Source organism: Rousettus aegyptiacus, unplaced genomic scaffold (genome assembly GCF_014176215.1).
Source record: "Rousettus aegyptiacus isolate mRouAeg1 unplaced genomic scaffold, mRouAeg1.p scaffold_m13_p_3, whole genome shotgun sequence".
Classification (NCBI taxonomy): domain Eukaryota; kingdom Metazoa; phylum Chordata; class Mammalia; order Chiroptera; family Pteropodidae; genus Rousettus; species Rousettus aegyptiacus.
Genome location: NW_023416306.1, coordinates 108818033 through 108837134, shown reverse-complemented (window position 1 = coordinate 108837134; position 19102 = coordinate 108818033). Strand labels below are relative to the sequence as shown.

General features: G+C 32.1%; 1 protein-coding gene, 1 non-coding gene and 1 pseudogene across 2 annotated transcripts in view; 1 reads left to right on the top strand and 2 right to left on the bottom strand.

Moving 5' to 3' along the window:
- The first annotated feature begins 3599 nt into the window (after positions 1 to 3599).
- Positions 3600 to 3718, top strand: LOC118601011 (annotated as a pseudogene).
- A 2542-nt stretch (positions 3719 to 6260) lies between these two features.
- KATNBL1 (katanin regulatory subunit B1 like 1) overlaps positions 6261 to 19102 on the bottom strand; it is a 31349-nt gene continuing 18507 nt past the window's right edge. Inside the window, exons 2-10 of the mRNA XM_016160812.2 lie at positions 16502 to 16632; positions 15537 to 15577; positions 14071 to 14350; positions 11259 to 11377; positions 10946 to 10996; positions 10762 to 10851; positions 10328 to 10417; positions 9424 to 9517; positions 6261 to 7939 (exon numbers count right to left, since the gene is read on the bottom strand). Coding sequence (XP_016016298.1) covers positions 7907 to 7939; positions 9424 to 9517; positions 10328 to 10417; positions 10762 to 10851; positions 10946 to 10996; positions 11259 to 11377; positions 14071 to 14350; positions 15537 to 15577; positions 16502 to 16618 — 915 coding nt within the window. The 5' untranslated portion in view covers positions 16619 to 16632 and the 3' untranslated portion in view covers positions 6261 to 7906. The remainder of the gene's footprint in view (positions 7940 to 9423; positions 9518 to 10327; positions 10418 to 10761; positions 10852 to 10945; positions 10997 to 11258; positions 11378 to 14070; positions 14351 to 15536; positions 15578 to 16501; positions 16633 to 19102) is intronic.
- On the bottom strand, positions 17713 to 17785 carry TRNAI-UAU. Its single transcript has one exon. It is a non-coding gene; the product is annotated as a tRNA-Ile (tRNA).

Sequence of the window (19102 nt, the reverse complement as noted above, 5' to 3'; positions counted from 1 at the left end):
AATTCATAAATGACAAAACCAAAAAAAATACACATATTTTAACATTTAAAAATCATTAATTAGAAGGGTACTAACAATTTCCTAATCTCTTTTACTGTTAATTGGCTCAGTAAGTGTGGGTCAAAGAAAACAAACTACATCAGATTAAATCATTAATAAGATATGTAAAGAATAAAACTGCTGTTTTTAAAACATTTAAGTGGTACTTTTTAAAAGCAAGCCAATATAAAGTGTGATTTTCGAGTTGATGAAGATTAAGAAATTTTGCCTAGTTATTAGTGTAAAAACAATAATATGCTACAGGAAAATGATCATTCAATAACAGTGTCCATTTGTAAGAGAATCACTCTCCATTTACTCCACATAAAGATAAAAATCTTTATGATTCCTTACAGGATAGGACAGTAGATTAATCCTAGACATAGATTTATATTCACTATATATGTGTGTGTATGTATATATCTACACACATACACACACACACACACAAATTAGCTTTACCCACCTCTGCTGCTATTATTCACATTTTTTTCTTCATTTCTAGCATTAAATTTCCTCCAGGACAGAATAAAAATTACTTTTCAATTAAGAATATAGAATCTAAAGAACAATTATTTAGGCAGAAGAAAACATTATTCAGTTAGAAGCACCTCAATAAATAGACTCTTCGTAGAAAATGTTTTAAGAGAGAGGTTATTCGAAACTGATTTATTTAAATGGGCTGAATCTCAAAAATCAAATCTTAGTTCTATACTGACTCAATGCTATGTATTGTTTAATGTTATGTCAGTGTCATACGTAAGGAGTGAACTACTATTTATTTAGAAAATTATGTTTAATAGCTAGAGGAAATACACCATAGTACAAAAGTTGAAATTTTGTTCCCAAATACTTAGCATCATTTAAACAAATCTACATGTTTCTTCCCAAAATACAGAAATCGTATTGTTTTTCCTTATAAACTCTCTACCTAACATTAAAAAAAAAAAAGTAATAATTAGCAATGATCAAGAAAACAGAATCCTAATCTAATTTGAAAGTAATTCAAATATTTTTTTGGCTTCTTCCAATATCCCCAAAGAAATTAACAGTACCTGCTCAGAAAACATAGGTTTAACAGGCAAAAAAATTTTCAGTTAGCTTCAAGCTTTTCCAGTGCATAGAAAGTAGGAAACAATATATCAAATATCAGTATGTAGAGTATGAATCCATTTGTACTAAAAAATGAATACACACAGAAGAAAATCTGGAAGGACAGACACAATGGTTCCTCTAGGTAGATGAGATTATGGGTATTTAATTTTCTTTTTATTATTCACTTTCATAAATAGGTATAAACTACTTTTGTAATTTAAAAAGGAACTTATAGGGGAAAACACTATTAAAATGATTCTCGATCATTTTAAGATAAAGCAGAAGAAAAACACAAACACCAAAAGAATACCCTCAATTCCAAGAAAATACATGTATTTTACACATTACATGAAACTACTTTAGTTTTGCACTGTACAGATGGTCCTCACTTGCAAGTATCTGGTGTGGAATGTAGAAATTATACAAGAGAAAACAAATGTCACAACCTTTAAGAATCAAACACATTTTAGCTAAGGTTTAATTTTGGAATAGCATGAACATTTATAAACCAACTTCCTAAAACAAAAGAGAGATTAACTGTATATTTTCATTCTAGAACTGCTCATTTTTAGCTGCTATACTATCACAAATAGTTTTGGATTAGTAAATTACTTCCTCATACAATATATGCCCAAAGATACACCATTGCATTTATTCATAAGAATTAAATACCTACTACTTGCCAGGGTTTGTGCCAGGTACTGGGGATGTGACAAGAGCAGATAGTCTCTGGTCTCATGAAATTGTCACTCTAGCTAGGAAGATAGATTATAAGCAATTACAAAACACTGATAAGTCGTGTTACGAGAACAAGGTTGAGGCTTTTATGGCAGATAGCTCTAGCCAAAAAGGTTTTAAAGATGGCTTCCGGGAGGAAGTGTGTTTTAAGCTGAGACCTGAAGGCTAAGAGATAACTGTGGGAATTTGTGGGAGAAGAGTGTTCAGTCAAATGAAGCATTTGCAGAGAAAGTGTAGTTTTTTGGAAACTGAACAAAGTTCATTCTAGCGGAATCATTGGGAGGGGAGGAGGTCTTGAGAGATTGTAAATCTCACTGTTCAGTTTCTTTCCTAAATCCTTAAGTAGTGACACAGTAAGATTAGTGCTTTACAACAGACTATTCTGGGGCATCATACATGCTGTAGGTTGTAGGGAAATAGGAACAATGCCAGAGTTAGGAGAGTGCTAGAATAATGTAGACCAAGATACTGGCAGGATAAGTAAGGAGGTACAAAAAGAGAAATTTAGGGGAGTGCACCAATAGGATTCGATAAGTGATTTGGAGATGGTTCAAAGCTGATTCACAGGTTTGTGGCTCAATAATTGCGGTATGGTGGGGGATAGGGTTGGTGGAGGGGAATGAATGTAGAGAATGTCAATTCTGGATGTACTAAAAGTTAGACTGTCTACAAGATATCCCAATGGATGTTTCCAGTAGGCAGTTGGCTATATAATTTATGAGCTAAGAGGTTTAGGGCAAGATACGTATTTGAGAATGATAAACATAGTTTATTGTTTTTTCAACCTTAAAAAAATCCACATCCATTTGATCAACCCAGAAATGGCTTTCCTTCCACCCCCAAAGTGAGAACAATGTAGATGGTATAGAAAGCCATAAGAATAACCATTTTTCGCGAAAATGGTAAAGACTGTAAGAAAGAAACTTGAAGAACAACAATGTTTAAGGAACAGGCAGAGGAACCTTCAAAAGAAAAGACTGAAAAGTGAGTTGGTTCCTCCCCTTTACTGTTTTCTTGTCATCTAAGTACTGGGAAAGGAATCTGGGTGGCTAAGGAAAAAAGATATGACCCTTCTAAATTTTTTGTAAGCTTTAGAACCTGCCTCCAAAGGTATCAACTTTCATTTCTCCTATTTTTATTGCAGCTAAACTGTAGTTGTACAGAGAGGAACTGGTGAGCGTACTGCAGGGCAAGTTGATAGGTGAGGTAGGTCCTCATTCACTGTTCAACTAATTTTATACAAAGGGCTAGTAAAGTTTTTTCTTTCTTTCTTTTTTTTTTTAAATGAAAGTAGAAAAGTAAATGGATGCTAACTCTGCTCCTGACTCCTAAAGTGAGATCTAATTCCAGCTCAAGCTCCATGTTGCAGATTTGGTTGATAAATGCAATACAGTAATTTCAGAAGCAAGTAATTCTGGAAATTAAATGTATAACAGGATACCCATGACAACTCTTACCCTAGAAAATACTTTGGATCAATTCTTAGCTTTGGTGTAAAGCCATAGTGTCACAACAATCTTGCCTGAATGCAGGACATTAAGAAAAAAAAAATCCTGGTTTAAATCTGAATAAAAACAGAATTCTGTAAAGCGTAAGAATCAACACGAGTTCAAGTGTATTTGGGGGATGAATCCTTATTCAGAATACTGGCATTTCCCACTTGAAAACTTAGTAGTTCAGAGAATAATAATTTGTATGTCAAAGCAATACTATATAACAAGATTTGTGTCTATGGCCATGCCACCCTGAACACGCCCGATCTCCTCTGATCTCAGAGGCTAAGCAGTGTTGGACCTGGTTAGTACTTGGATGGGAGACCACCTAGGAATACCAGGCACTGTAGGCTTAAAAAAAAAAAAATTTGCTATGAAAAATACTGACAGCCACGGGGCTGCACTTTCATAGAACTACTGGTACACAGTAACTATGTCATTTTGTGTTTTATGATCAATTATAGTCTATAAAAGAAAATACTGTGGTATATACAGTTCACCCTTGAATATGTTTGAACTGTATGGGTCCACTTATATGCAATTTTTCTCAATAAACACTGTAAATATATTTTCTCTCCTTTATGATTTTAATAACATTTTTTTATTTCCTTTATTATAGGAATATATTACATAATATGTATACAAAATATGTGTTAATTGATTATATCATTGGTAAGGCTTCTGGTCCACAGTAGGATATAAGTAAAGTTTTGAGGGAGTCAAAAGTTGTATGCAAATTTTTGACTGCAGAAGGTGAGGGGGTCAGTGCCTATAAGTCTTGCGTGTTCAAAGGTCGGCTGTATTATTTTGTACTTAATTTTTACTCAAGTTGATTTTAGCATATTATTAAGTCAGCAATCTGACCCAGAGGAAATTATAATGACTATCATATTTGAAATATTTAAAGTACAGTACTGAAAAATATTATTCAGTATACTGAATATATGATTTGCAGTATTTATTTTCGTTATAATTGGTGCTGTTACTGAACCAATCAAGTTATACTACAAATTAGCATACGGTGTTTAGGGAGGAACTTTTTATTCTATACTCCTGTTACAGAATAAAAAAGGAGGGGGAATAGTGTGTCACAAGTTTTATAACAATTTTCAAAGCTAAAAGAACTGCAAATTAAGAGGAAAAGATATCAATAGGAGTAAACACCTACCTACAAATGTCCAGCAATACTGTTTTCATCTGAATACAGAAAACAAAAGTCTACACTGAAAAGTAAGTAGTGCATCCAAATGGATGCTCCAGATGAGTCAGATGCTTGTGATTTTATTTTTTTGCCTTTAAATCAATAAAGACAACTGACATTACCATCTTTTTCTTAAAAAAAAAAAGATAACTGGGAATGACTAACAAAATATTAACTTAAATTTTGCTCTTTCGGAGTCCTTGATTGATTTAAGCAATTATTTAAATTTCTTTTATCCGTATTTAATAGCTAATAATCATTTTTCAAATTATTTATCCGTCAATGTTAATCACATCAATACCTTTCAAAATATAAAAATGTTCTGTTTGAGAAAATTGCTATTTCAAAGGCCAGAAATAAAGCCCTGAACCCACACAATTTTTAAGGTTAGGATATGACATGTACCAAGTAGGGAGATTAAGATTTAATTCCTCAGTAGCCCTTAGACTTCAGTGCTGATATTAATGATTCCCCTAACTGGATATAGATATTTATATCCAGATTCTCACATATCAGGATTCATGTAAATAATCCGTCAGTGACCTTTGAAATTACTGCCCAAAGATTAATTTTAAAAACCATCTGCTAATGTTTGCTTCCTAACTTTTAACACTTATTCTGATCATGATCACTTATTAAAAAATCTGTTCACTTTATTCCTAGTAGAAACAATTACTCGATTATAACCATCTATCACCTCAATAATCTACCTGTCCCTAGACTTGCAAAGTTAGCAAAGTCCAGTTCAGAAAACCTAAGAAGGTAGAAGAGGTAGTAAGGCATAGAGACCTTGGGGAGTCCCTCAGTTCGTATACTGCTTAGCAGCATAGCAACAAATGAGCAATGACAGACAGCAATTGTCCTAATCTAGGTCAATACAACAGCCAAAATACTTTGTAAACACTTTCTTTGGCTCCTTCTGGAGATCAACACTGTTCAGATTAAATAGTGAGAGGAGAACTTAATAGCAACAGAAGGTTCAACGATAGTTACTTTTCTAACATCCTTTATCCAAGAATCTTAAAATCACCTAATACTAATTAGAACTCAGCAACTGAGAGGTAGGTACTAAGGCAAACTGCAAAGGTCAAGAACAGAAATAAGGAGTGTGTGCTACTGCATCATCTTTGTGAGCTAAAGACTTTGCTGCCTAATATAGTTCCAAATATATAAAATGGAGTGTTATCTACTTTCCTTCAACAAACCCAGTTAGGCATAAAAACTCAGTGTTAACAGGATAGTACCTTTTCTTACTATGTTTCATTTGTATTTGTACTTAGTTTTTACTGGTCTGATTTATTAAAGTTTAATTTTTAGAAGATACTGTTTATTCAATGGTCTTACCTAGAGAAGACTATATTGACACAGTATTTTAGACATATTATTTTTAATGTTATATTACTTTAAATATTAAAGTAAAAGTCTATAGTATCACATACCAATTATTTGAGTTACCTTTCTATCTGAGGTGAAGGGTTTATGCTAGGCTATACATACCATCTTCCTTGTGACCAAGATGTGAATTTGCGAGATGGATACCTAAGAGAAGGTATAATCTGCAGCCATGAATTGTTTTGTGTACGTGTGTAAAGTTAATGAACCTATAAAAGGATTGAGCTCCTGTCCTTAACCTCACTAGCACCATGCTCTGAATTAACTGGTTCAAACTGTTAGATAAAGCAGTGATAACTAAAGAAACAGGAACAAAGAAAGGTTGTATTTCATCATCTTAAGGTTTCACAGAGATTACGCAGGTTTCCGATTCAAATTCCCACCTTCTAAGGAACAACTTCTTAAATAACTCTCAAATCACAAAAGTGCAGTAAGCTGAAATTATTCTAGAGATTTAAGAAAACAGCCAATTACTACAATTGATATTTACTGTGAGGAATACATAGCTATATAAAATATAGCTACACAAAAATAATTAAGTGAAACATTTTTAATGTTCTTAAAGCAAAAAAGATGCTTGTTTAAGATGCACACCAGTCGCTAATTAGATAAAATACTAAAGATTTACATTCAAGTGCTTGAAGGGATTACTGCATAGAAATTTGATTGCTAAAAATCTTTGCTGAGATGCCTCTTGGGCTCATTAAAGATGAGATGATGTGTGAACCAATAGCGGTATTTAAATACCAATCACTTTCAAGATTGACGAAGATATACAGCTGTGAAAACATTCCACAAGTGGGTTCACTGACACTGGAAATGGTATTAAAAAAAAAAAAAAAAGACCTCATACAGTCTGCTGGCATTTCATACCAACCATTGGAGGAGGTAGTAATATAAAGTGTTGGAATTTAAAATAGAAAGTCAGTACTAACTGTAAACGTTCCTAAAGCATTATAATTCTTTAAAACATATGTAGTGAAAAAGAATTAGAATTCATATAAAATCAGAATTTAAAAAAGCAAAAAATAGGAATATTTAGTGAATTTACTCAAATGAAGATTAAATGATACAGAATCAAAAATATTAGAAATCTATATATAATAGAAAGTGAATATAAATTAGCCAACTCCATGAACATTTCTAGCTAAGCAGTTATACAAATACTTAGTCACTTTTTTCTTTATACAGGAGTAAAACATACATACATGACATGATTCTGGCAAAAAATAAATCAGAGATATTAAAAATATTCTCAAGTTTTAAAGATGACGTGGAATAAGTTTTAACAACAACATTCTACATGAATGGAAGCCCCTGATTTCATTCCATGATTTTATCATGCCAAAGGCATGGTTGGTTTTAATTTTTTTTTAAACATATATTGGTATCATACACATTGGCTTATTAATTAAGGCATTTTGTATACACAGTATCTCAGAGTAGACAAAAATTTTTAGTACTGATTATCTGTTATGGTGTTTTAAACTTTCAAAGTCTTTTCAAAATAAGAAAATAGCTGCACACATTTGTTTTCTTATAAAACACAATCTTTAAAAAAAAGTAATGATGATTGGTCTTTGTGGTTCCTAATAATAAGTCCTTATTTTTTCACATAGTATAAAATATATTCTTATGCAGGACTGCATTAAGATCCAGTAGTTCTTAAACAATGTTACCAAATAACCATATAAATCCCAAATGCAGCAAAGGTGAACAATTTTCATAGTGCACTTTCACCTCATTGAAGCTGAAGCTGCTTCTTTCATATATTTTTCCACTTCAATGTGAAGTAGATTGTTAGAGTTTTGCTAGTGGTTTCATTACATTGCTTAAAAAAAAAGTTTTTGATTTCTTCCACAGTTCACAGTTCTCTGATGAGACATTCTGGAAATCATATGGTCCAGGGATGTTTTGAATACCAAATGCTCTTAGTAGATGAAGTCTCTCAATGCAACTGTAATAAATAAGCATCTACATCCTTAGAGAATAAAACAAAAACATTTCAATTAGCTAGTACAGTAAATACACATATGCAATCCATTTCCTTCTCCCTTTTTGTCACCCAATTTGCCTTAGTTTCCCTTTGTAACCTCTGGAGGGTAAAAGATGTGTCTTACTCAAATTTTACTCTGGATTTGTTTAGCACAGGGCCTGGAGCACAGCATATGCTCAATAAATGTTTGCTAAGTGCTGAATAAATGATTTGGTTCCTGTGATCAAGCAACTCTGCTTTTATAGCTAGGCAAGATCATTAAATCATTCATGACAATTCCTTCAGTATGATGATAGCCTGAATTTCTACCCTCAAGAAAATTGCAATTGAGGGTATAATATTATAAAAGAGGTTTAAGCATAGCTTAAGGAACTTCACAGAAGTTTTAATCACTCAGTATTGTCTTATAATCTCATGTTCACAATACAGCTTCACTTTATAAAAAATTACACTCAAAAGCAAATTTCTAAGGAAAAAATAATTTTTCAGTTCTATTGCCAGATTATAAGACCCTTCCAAAACATAGTGATAAATCACGTACACTCTAAAAGTATTTCATTTTCTATTAGCTTTTACACTTGTTTTTCTTCCATTGTCAAAAAAAAAAAAAAAAAACAGAAAAAAATGTCTAGGAATTTGATATATAAGATTTTCCTCATTAATAATTCTATAAAGTAAAATTATGCATAGCTGTAAAACACTTGGTTGATATATCATTTTGCTTTTTTTCTTGAAAGTATCCAAGAAGAGTTTTACAAGTAAGTCCATAATATAAATCCATTTATTTAGAATATATTTTTAACCAAAGAATGCTTCTATATTTCTGGCTAATGCCCATTTATGATAGCAGTTTGCTCTGTAAACAGGTGGAAGTATTTCTTAATAATGACATTCTTCCTTGCAATTATATGTATTTTATACACCAATGTTTTCTGGAGTTTACATATTAAAATCCAAACAAGCAATGTACCTTTTCTTTTAAGAGACAAGTAAATCAATAAAGACCACTGTCATATTCATACTATATTTTGAACAGTTTACCTTCCCAAAAAGTATAACATTAGCAAAAGCCAAGTAACAAATAATACCTCAAACCATTTAATTATATTCCTCATCTTTTGCTTCCTGAGTGTCACTGTTTTTTCAGATGGCTTCCTTACCTGGACTTTTAACTTTTTTCAAATATTTTTATTTAATTGGAATTAGGTCATTAAATAACCTCTAGCACATTATTTTATAGCTGTATCTGAAACGCATTTAATGGCTAATTCTTGTGTTCCCTGCAAAAGTCCAGAAGACATTTGCAATTATGAAATTGACTTTAGACTTCATTAAACCAGTACTGAATTATTTTGTCTAAAGATCTAAAAGTGTTCATTTATAATACTAAAATATTTTTTCTAAATTTCTTTAATTTTAAATATTGAGTTTAACCTTAAGTTTTTAAGTTTAGCTATATTATATATTACCTTAGCTATATTACCAGTATATCCTGGAACCAAAGTAAGATGGTTTTCTTGTTCCCATAATCCACTTAATTGTTGTTTTAAAATCTGAATATTTCTAGGAGAAAAAACAAAAATGAAAATACAAATATAATATGATGTGGACTTTGGTAGTGAATTCATTTCATAAAAACAGTTTAAAATTTTTCAAGTATTTGTCAGAGAAAATCATATTTGAAGTATAGCAACCCTTTAAAATAGTACATGCCAGTCATGGAAATTAAAGGTTACTTAGTTGTTAATGCCAGTAAGAAAACAACTAGGTATTTGAAGCATTTGGATAACCTGTTCTTGGATATGAAGTGGGAAATTTTGAGAGACCAAAAAGAAATCTATGAACTTAAAGAAGACTGTTGGGAGTTATTTTTGATAATTCATGATAATCTGGCTAATTTTGTAGAATACTCATACATTTTCACATCAAAATACTACTCAAATTATGACTGTAATATAGGTTGTAGAACTGTAATCATCCACATTGGATTTACAGGTTAATGTCTAGGTAGTTAAAGGACCCTGCAGGATGCCTCCATTCCTGGGCCTCATTACTAACATCCACCTCTTTTTCTCTCCCTTAGTCATTATAATGGACAAGAGGGTTAAACCCCTGCTTTGCTTTTTCCTTCTAAAATGAAAAGTACGGTTCTGCTAGAAGAAGAGATACAGTGGGTTACTGGGCTCTGGAATTCAACATCCATGTGTAATTTTCACATAAATAGTATCGCAATTTAATTTTTCTCTGAAAATGAAGAGAAAAAACTGCAATTATAGTGACAATCATGGATTAAAAAAATCACCTAATTTAATTAAGCAGCTTTTCCAAAAAACAATTCTAGTAGAATACAGTTATCTTTAAAGGTTTACTTACCCATCATTTATAATTTCTGTTTTAGATGACAGTTCTGACCACCACCTTTTTATGACTGCTTGAAGCCAGTTTAAACCAACTATTATATATCTGAAATGACATTTTGTTACAAAATTAAAGTGTTTTCATCTAAGAAACCTTTACAAAAAAAAAACAATACTCCCCCCTACTCAAAAAACACATACACACACTGGTCTTTCCTCCTTTAAAAATTTTATTTCACTACTTTCATAAAATTATTTTATGTAACTTGTTTATAGATGCTTTTGTAATTGTTCTTTAGTCACTTCAAATTCTTTTCCTAATTGTACTATAAGCAACTTGAAAACAAAAACCGGGTATGTCTCATGGAGCTTGATCTACTGCTATGCATTCACAAAACACAAAATTAAGAACATTGGAAGAGAAAAATGGAGATTCAGATTAGCACTTACTCTTCGAATTTGCTTTTAAGCAGTGATTTTACTAGAGGCAACAAGTCTACACAGCAGCCGAGTGAGATGTATTGTTTTTCTTCCTGTAAACTAAAATTAAGAAATAGTAAGTTATAAAAATATGAACAGGCAATAATTTGTCCTTCTTTAAACTGATTTCTTTTCTGAAAAATATTCTTTTTACCTATTGGTGAGCACAGGAAGGCAATCCACCACCACTCCAAGGTCTTCTATCCTATGAGTAAAAAAAGAACAGTACTGCTATAATAACCTTCACAGTGCTTTTGAAAAATTCACTCATTCAGCAAATAATCCAACTGTCTATTGGTTACTCTTAGACTAGCGATAAATGTAATTTAAACCGTATTTCTCTACTGAAGCTAAATATAGGAAGTTTAAAATTTTAGCCAGTAATAACAGAAAAAAGAAGAGGCACTTCTGGATAGCACATTGGAAATTACTTTTATTGAACAAAAACCATAAAAGGGCACACTTACCTCACCAAATAAGCCACAAGTTCACTAATACTTCTCTTTTTCCAGAAAGTTAAAGCTACATTCAATCTCAAATTCCTGCTGAATAAAACTTGTGCCATTGTTTCATGGTCCTGAGAAACCTGCAAGGCAGTAATCTAATTTCTTAAAAAGAACATTGAAAAATGATATAAAACCATTTTTTCAATTAAATTATTCTAGTAGACATGTATTTTAAAACTATGCAAAGGTGACTCCTTTTACTGGCACACAAAAAATATTGTAGTTGAACAGAATAAACAAATGATTTGAATAAATTTAGGACCTATTTCTTTTTTTTACCAAAACTTTTTCTTATGTACTACCATTTTTCTTTTAAATCTCAATAATTTGTAAAATAAATTATTTTTAGCTTATCTATAAACCCAGGATTCAATTTATAACATAAAGGAAAAGGTAAACATATAGTCTAGTCATTGCTTACTGAACAGCATGATAAAGGAATCACAACGATTCAGTTTTGTGACAAGTATTTAAATTCATTCATTCATTCTTGTCTATACAATAAAGTAATACATTCCTGTTGTAAGAAGTTTAAATGTAGAACTACAAAAAACTAAAAGTAAATACTCTCTACCTTCCCACAAAAACATCTAATGTTACTGCCCAGAACTAATCAACATTAACAGACTGGTATGTATCTTTTCAAACCATTTTCTAGGTAAAGACAAATTAGATACACACAAAATTTAATTATTATAATATCTATATTTTTGAAAATCCTGCCTTTTCACTTATTATATGAGTTTTCAATGTCGAAATACAGATCAATTTAATTTTTAAAAAACAATTAACTATACTATTCTCCAGTCTTTATATATCATAATTTCTTTAGATTAATTCTGGTTTTTTCCTATTAAAACTATGCAATGAACATCCTTACGTATGTAAATATGTACACTAGTACAAATACTTCTGTAAGGTTAATTTTAGAACTAGAACAGCTATATCAAAGGTTATGTGATTTGAACATTGACAAAATAGTATATTATCACTTTTAGATTTGGGTTTTTAGAGCAAGCACTAGTCAATCAGGAAAAAGGTTCTGAAACAACAAAAGAGCATTCGATAAATCTGTTAAGTGTGAGGCTAAGGATTGTAAAAAGTAGTCAAATCAGAAAGCAAAGTAAAAAGAGGGCCTTGAAAAAAATGTCTTACACTAAATCAAATGCACAACTGAAATGTTTTTTAACAAGGCATTTGTAGTGAAGATATTTATTCCCTCAGTTCAACTGAAGAACCAACTTCGGTTCCAATCAAGGTCAGATTTCTGGCTTAGACAGTCACATGTTCTTTTCCTTCAAGGTATGCAGTTTTTATGATTATCTGATTAGTATTAGCCTCATCACTTCTATAACTACACAAAAGTAGGGGTGGTGTCTGTTTTTCATCCACCAATCTATTTCCATAGAGCCTTTAGAATGCATTACACAGTAGGGAACCCTCAATAAATATTTGTGAAAGAATTGGTATGATAGTGATTCTCTTTAACACTGAAGTTTAGTTATCACCCTATTCTCCAGGGTCCATGATAATTCACTATTAAACCAAATTCTCCTTGCTTCCTCTTTTCTCACAGATACTGTATATACTTCCTTCACTCTCCTGGCAATACTAACTTTCTACTCCAGGATCTAATTTTTACAAGAACGTCTTCACTAGTAAAAAGATTCTTTTTGTATCATTTCATTATGGTTTTAGTTAACGAACTTTATTTTCTACCTTCCTTTCATCTTATGTACTTGTAATTATTATCCTAAATACGATGCTCATCTTCATTCACCTATACATGCTTATGACCATTTTAATTAAAATTTTTTTTCCTGCTTTTATGCCACAGAAAATGCTATTTAAACGGTCATGTCAGAGAGAAACAATATTAAGTTTACAAAATCATAGTTAAAGAAATTAAGGTACATTCAAACAATGTAATGTTATGTATCTATTAAAAAATTGTAAAAGTATTATTTAATCACATGGAAACACATCTAAATTTATTAAACATCAAGTTATCAAATAATATGTCACGTAGAGAAAAGATACAAAATAAATTTAATGCTGTTATTTCCAAATGCTGAGATTATGGATAATTTTTTCTTTTGGGTTTATTTTCTGAAACATATATAATAAACATGTAATAATTATTATAAACTCATGTGTTTCCAAATTTTGACAAACCATTCTTTCAAATGACGATTTTTATAAAAAATAGCTTTTTTGAGGTAGAAATTACATACCATAAAACTCGCCCATTAAAAGTATATAATTCAATTATTTTTAATAAATTTATAGAGTTGTGAAACCATCATAACAATCCAGTTTTAGAATGTTTTTATCATCCTCCCTCAAACTTCTTTGAGCCTATTCAAACAACTAATTTTGCCTGAGCCCGAGGAGCAGCACATAGCAGGTTTGCCGAAACAAAGCTTCTATTAGGCAATTTTGAGAGCCAGACAAAATGTGCCTGCATAACTGGTTTTGGTGGTCCACATTTTAGGCAGGACTTCTTTTTCCTTCCTTTAATCTCTACTGGTCTACCTGCCATTCTGGATACTTACAGCAGCTTGTCAATCTTTTCAATCCATCTCAGATATTACTCAGAGAAATGGAATAAGCCTTTGATTCAAATTTGGTTAATTTGGAAAATGTCTCAAGGAGTTATAATCACTCAAATAAATCTCACTAGGTGACAAATTATTCTGCTAGCAGTATATGGCAAAGAAAAAAAACCCAACAGAATAAACAAGAATAGAGTTAAGTTTATAAAATTACTTACCTCAGAAAAAAACCCACTATATTTTGATGATGGGCTTTCTGTCTGTGAAGAACCAGAATCGCTGGAGTTAAGCAAATATGTTCTACTATCATGGTGTAATTTTTCAGGCAGGTGGCCAGCACAAGCCAGTTCATTTTCTTTATTTGCCATGTCACAGCCCCTACTTCTAGGGGACTGTTTTTTTTTGTAACAAGGATTTGAAAAAGGATGATGAACTTTCTTTCTGTGATAGATCACCTTACGTAGTTTATCTGGGTTTTTCACAGCTTGTCCAACTGTTCTATAAAAAGAATTGATTTTCTTAAATGAAAAAGGACCACAAAAAGATCTTTAAAAGTCTTTAAATAAAATGATTTAATAGGCCACAGTTTGTGATCATAATCCATTAAAATTAGAATTTAAAAAATCTCATCAAAGAGGGAAATTACAAGCCATCTGAAAAGCAATGAAAAGGATGATATTTTATACCAAATGAAAAGAGGCATAATAACTAGATGCTTTTAAAATGAATATTACATGCCATTCTGGGAGTAAGAAAATTAAAATAATTTCTAGCCACCTAAACTTTTTCTAACAAAATGACAAATAATTATACATGTTTGAATATTTTAAAGTTTCTTTTAAGTTGAAGTATATTTAATTTTGTTTAAATAAAATAAACCACAATAGAATACATCTCATGGTTTACTATAGTGGTTCTCAAATGTTTTGGCCTTAAGATGCTTTGCACTCTTAAAAATTCTTGAGATCTCAAAATAGTTTTTTAATGTGGGCAATATCTATTGATATTTACTGTATTATAAACTAAGACAGAGACAACTTCTTTATTTAAAAAATAGGCTCATTACATATTAACAAAATATTTTACAAAAAAAGTCCTCCATATTTTTGAAAGTATATATAAACACATAGTAAGAAGAATGGCACTGCTTTATATCTGCAAAATCTCTAACTGGTTTAACAGAAGATAGCTGGATTCTCCATTCACTCTATTATGATATCAAATATCATGCAGCCTCTGGAAAATTCTACTGTATGCTTGTCAGAGAATAAAATGAAGGTGAATAATGTCTTAGTATTGATATGAATACAATTTGACCTTAAAAACGCCATAAAAGGGACTCCCAGGGTCCCAGATCATACTTTGAGAACCAGTGGTTTAGAAGAAAATTCAGCAGATCTGAGAATAAATGCCATTTTTACCACTTTCTGGGTATGTAATCCTGAACAAATCACTTCTCTGCTCTTTAGTTTTTCTCGTCAACTGTTAGAGGACAATGATAGCTATCCAGTAGGACTATTGTAAGAATCAGGGATAATACTGATATGTTTAGCCCAGTAACTGGCCCAAAAGAGCTGTCTGACAATAAGTTAACTATTATTATAATAAAAGAGAATATTTATTTTTTAATTATTACCCAGCTTTCAATATTTGCAGTTTCCCAAAACTTTAAAGATGCTCTTACCTATTTATGTAAGCGGCCAACTGTTTTGGAGATTTCTTAACCTGAAAAATAAAAGTAGATAGTTGTTGCATATTTAAATTCTTTAATAAAGCTATGTAAACTTTGTGATTGATATCAACAAATCTGAAATTCAACAGTTAAGTTTTCAGATTAAAGCTTTTTCTGTTCTAATATTTTATTTCAACCATTAGCTACAAGAACATTGTATATAGATGTTTCTGATACATCCATCTGCCTATTTTCCATGCCTCTAGTCACAGATACTCACAGGGTGCTTGCTTAATAAGTTGAATTTTAATAGGCTTAAAAGAAATCATATCAATGTTAACATGCCTTGCAATGGTGAACAAAAAGCGCCTCTGAGATTCCTCTTTGATATTAAACTATTAAAATTATATCATACTGAAACAATATACTGGCCAAAAAGTTTTTAGAGCTTTTGGAATATAAAGTTTTCAAAATTTAATTCTACTTAATTCTAGCAAGTTAAACAGAATTAGTATCAGCTGTCATTTAAACTATTCAACCAGAACTACTCATAGACCTAACAGTTTAAACTGTCTGTGATGGCTGAAAGATTGTATCTCTCCAAAATTCATATGTTGAAATCCTAACCCTTGAAATGATGGTATTAGGAGGAAGGGCTTTGGGGAGATGACTGGGTCATAAAAGTAGCACCTTCACGAATGGGATTAGAGCTCTCATAAAAGAGACTCCAGAGAGCTCTCATTCCTTCCACCATGTGAAGAAAGAGCAAGAAGACAGCCATCTACAAGCCAAGAAATGAGTCCTCACCAGATACCGCATCTACTAGGGCCTTGATCTTGGACTTTCCAGTCTCCAGAACTGTGAGAAATAAATTTCTGTTGTTTATAAGCTACCCAGTCTATGGCATTCTGTTATGGTATTCTTAGCCTGAATACACTAAAACTGTCTTACCTGCTACCTAGAAACCATGAACTCACCTCCTTCATGTTCTTATTAGTGAAATTAGAGATCCTTTTTCTAGGAAGATCAATGGGATGATCCTCAATATTATTACAAAAGTTCCGTTTTTTAACATTGTGGGTTTCAGATGCCATAATCTCTTGAATACCTAGACAACAAAATACAAATAAATGGAAGATACAAAAAGCATAAGAGCCTGATCATTTCTTTAATACACATAAAAATACAACAGCTCCACACTACGTAAAAGAGGCTTATGAGTAAAGCAGAGGACACAGTTCTAAATCTGTACATTTTTAAAAACCTTGAACACAGAGGAAGCATAAGGCAGGGCATTCCAGGAAATTAAGGCTCTTTCTGTTCTCATTCTTTTTAGTTGCAACCAGTAACAATAATATGGCATGTACTTTTGCCAACGCAACATGTCAATCTCCCCATTTTCCACATCACTAGCCAAATATTAAATTTAAATTTACAGGTTATGAAATCAGGTCTATGTGTATAGTAGCAGTATCTATATGTATAGTTGTAGTACATGGCGTCTAAATGTATACAAGCCTAAAAGTTTGGAATCAAATCACATATACAACTACAAGGAGCCAGAGGAACCAAACTAAAACTATATGTCTGACTTGTTTTTATGCTTCGTCCCTACATTTTTGTTTCATTCTTGCAGCTAGCTCTCCAAAAGTTTCCTCTACCTCTGAAAAAAATAATCCACACTCTCCTATTCCTCCAATTATATCTTACCCATGGACAGCCCTTCTACCTAGAGGTTAAGAAATCTTTAAGATGAGATTTTTTTTAAAAAAGTAAACAAATAATTGCAGTAATATAATAAGCACTGATAGAGGGGCACCCACATGAGTCAGCAAAGCTTCACTGAAGAGTCTTAAAAGACCAATAGCATGTGCAGAACTGAAAGGCATGAAGCAACAGTTTCTTTGGCAGTATCTAAGTAGATGCATGTGACTGGAGCTTAGGCTGGGGGTGAGTTGCAGCAGAGTGAGAAATAAGGCTGGAGAGAGAGGCAGAAGCTAGATCATAATGGTTCTGGTCTATAAGGCAAGCCTCTATTTAATTGAAAACAATTTTTTTAATTATGCCGATGGCACCTGGTCTTCCTAGGTGGTGTCCCATCCAAGTACTAACCAGGCCCGACCCTGCTTAGCTTCTGAGATCAGACATCGGGTTAGTCCAGGGTGGCAAGGCTGTAGACCATGGACCGTGGCTCCACTGGGGTGAGAACCCAGGACCTTCTGCGTATAAAACAGACGTGCTAACCACTACACTATGGAACCATGTCCAGAAAGGGAGACTTTTAAAGATAGCAGGCTAAACACATGCAGTTACTTCTACCCATTTCTGAAATCCCATTACAATGACAGTAAAGGGTTTTTAAAGACATAAAACCTGTAGGTCAAAGAAGAGGAGGTAATGGCAACAACATTTTGGAAAATGAAAAGCAGAAGTGATAAATTACTTAGAAAATCTTAGAAAGCCAAATCTTAAATCAGCTGTGAGGAAAGGTGAAAAGCAGAATCCCTAAAACATTCAGGAAGTGGCAATACTGAGAACCTCCAGAAGTAGATAAAGTTGGACTTAAGAACAAGTAGAATGACTGAATATCCATTTAAGACAATTAGATCCCTAGATCCCCTTTTGAATTCCATTAAAAGACTAGAAATTTACTGTATGGATAATTTTAAACACAGTCCTTGGGCTGGGAAACAGGTACAAATGAGAGTGAGAGGAATAAGTTCTAAATGCCGGGCATGGGGGAGAATCAAGTGAAAGTTTATATACTGCATGTTGAGACCCTAAACTGCTTTCTACCACCTGCCTCGCAGAGGCTTGCAGCCGGGCTTACATACTCCAGAAAAGAATACGAAAGATCAATCACAGAGGGTAACATGCATGCATATACACACATCTAAAACCACTGATATCAGTGATGGTCAAAGCCCCCAAAGAACTATTTTATATCTTGATTGTGGTTAGAGTTACCTGTCAAAACTATGTAATAAAAAGGATGAATTTTTATTATATGTACATTTAAAATCCTCAAGAGATAATAACAAGCTGCACCCATGAAACACAAATGAGACAAAAAAAAACAAACCAACAAAGACTCTTGGAAATTAATCAGTATTAGAATAAACCCTTGTTTCTGTCAAATGAGTTAATCTGATTATTAAATAATCTATGAAAAATCAACTTTTTGGAATCCAACTCATCAATACATCTGAAGTTGCCCTTATCACAAATGAACTTTGTGAAATGAAATTGGAGAAAGGGATCTCTAATGTCATTCATATTTTTAAAATAAATATACTAGAATGATACTAATAGTTTGAAGCTAAATGGCCCTATTTCATTAAGATATAACATTCTTAAAACAGTTGTAACTGATTTAAGATTTTATAAATTTTAAAAGATACAAATACTAAAGAATACCAGATGGAAAACTAATTTTGAAAGTTTAAATGGGTGGTGTGACAATAACAATAATTTCCAATAAAATAATAGTTACCACCATTTTAACACTTAACATTGATCTGTAGATGCTTTATATTGAGTATCTCATTTACTCATCAGTACAATCTCTGATGCAGAAA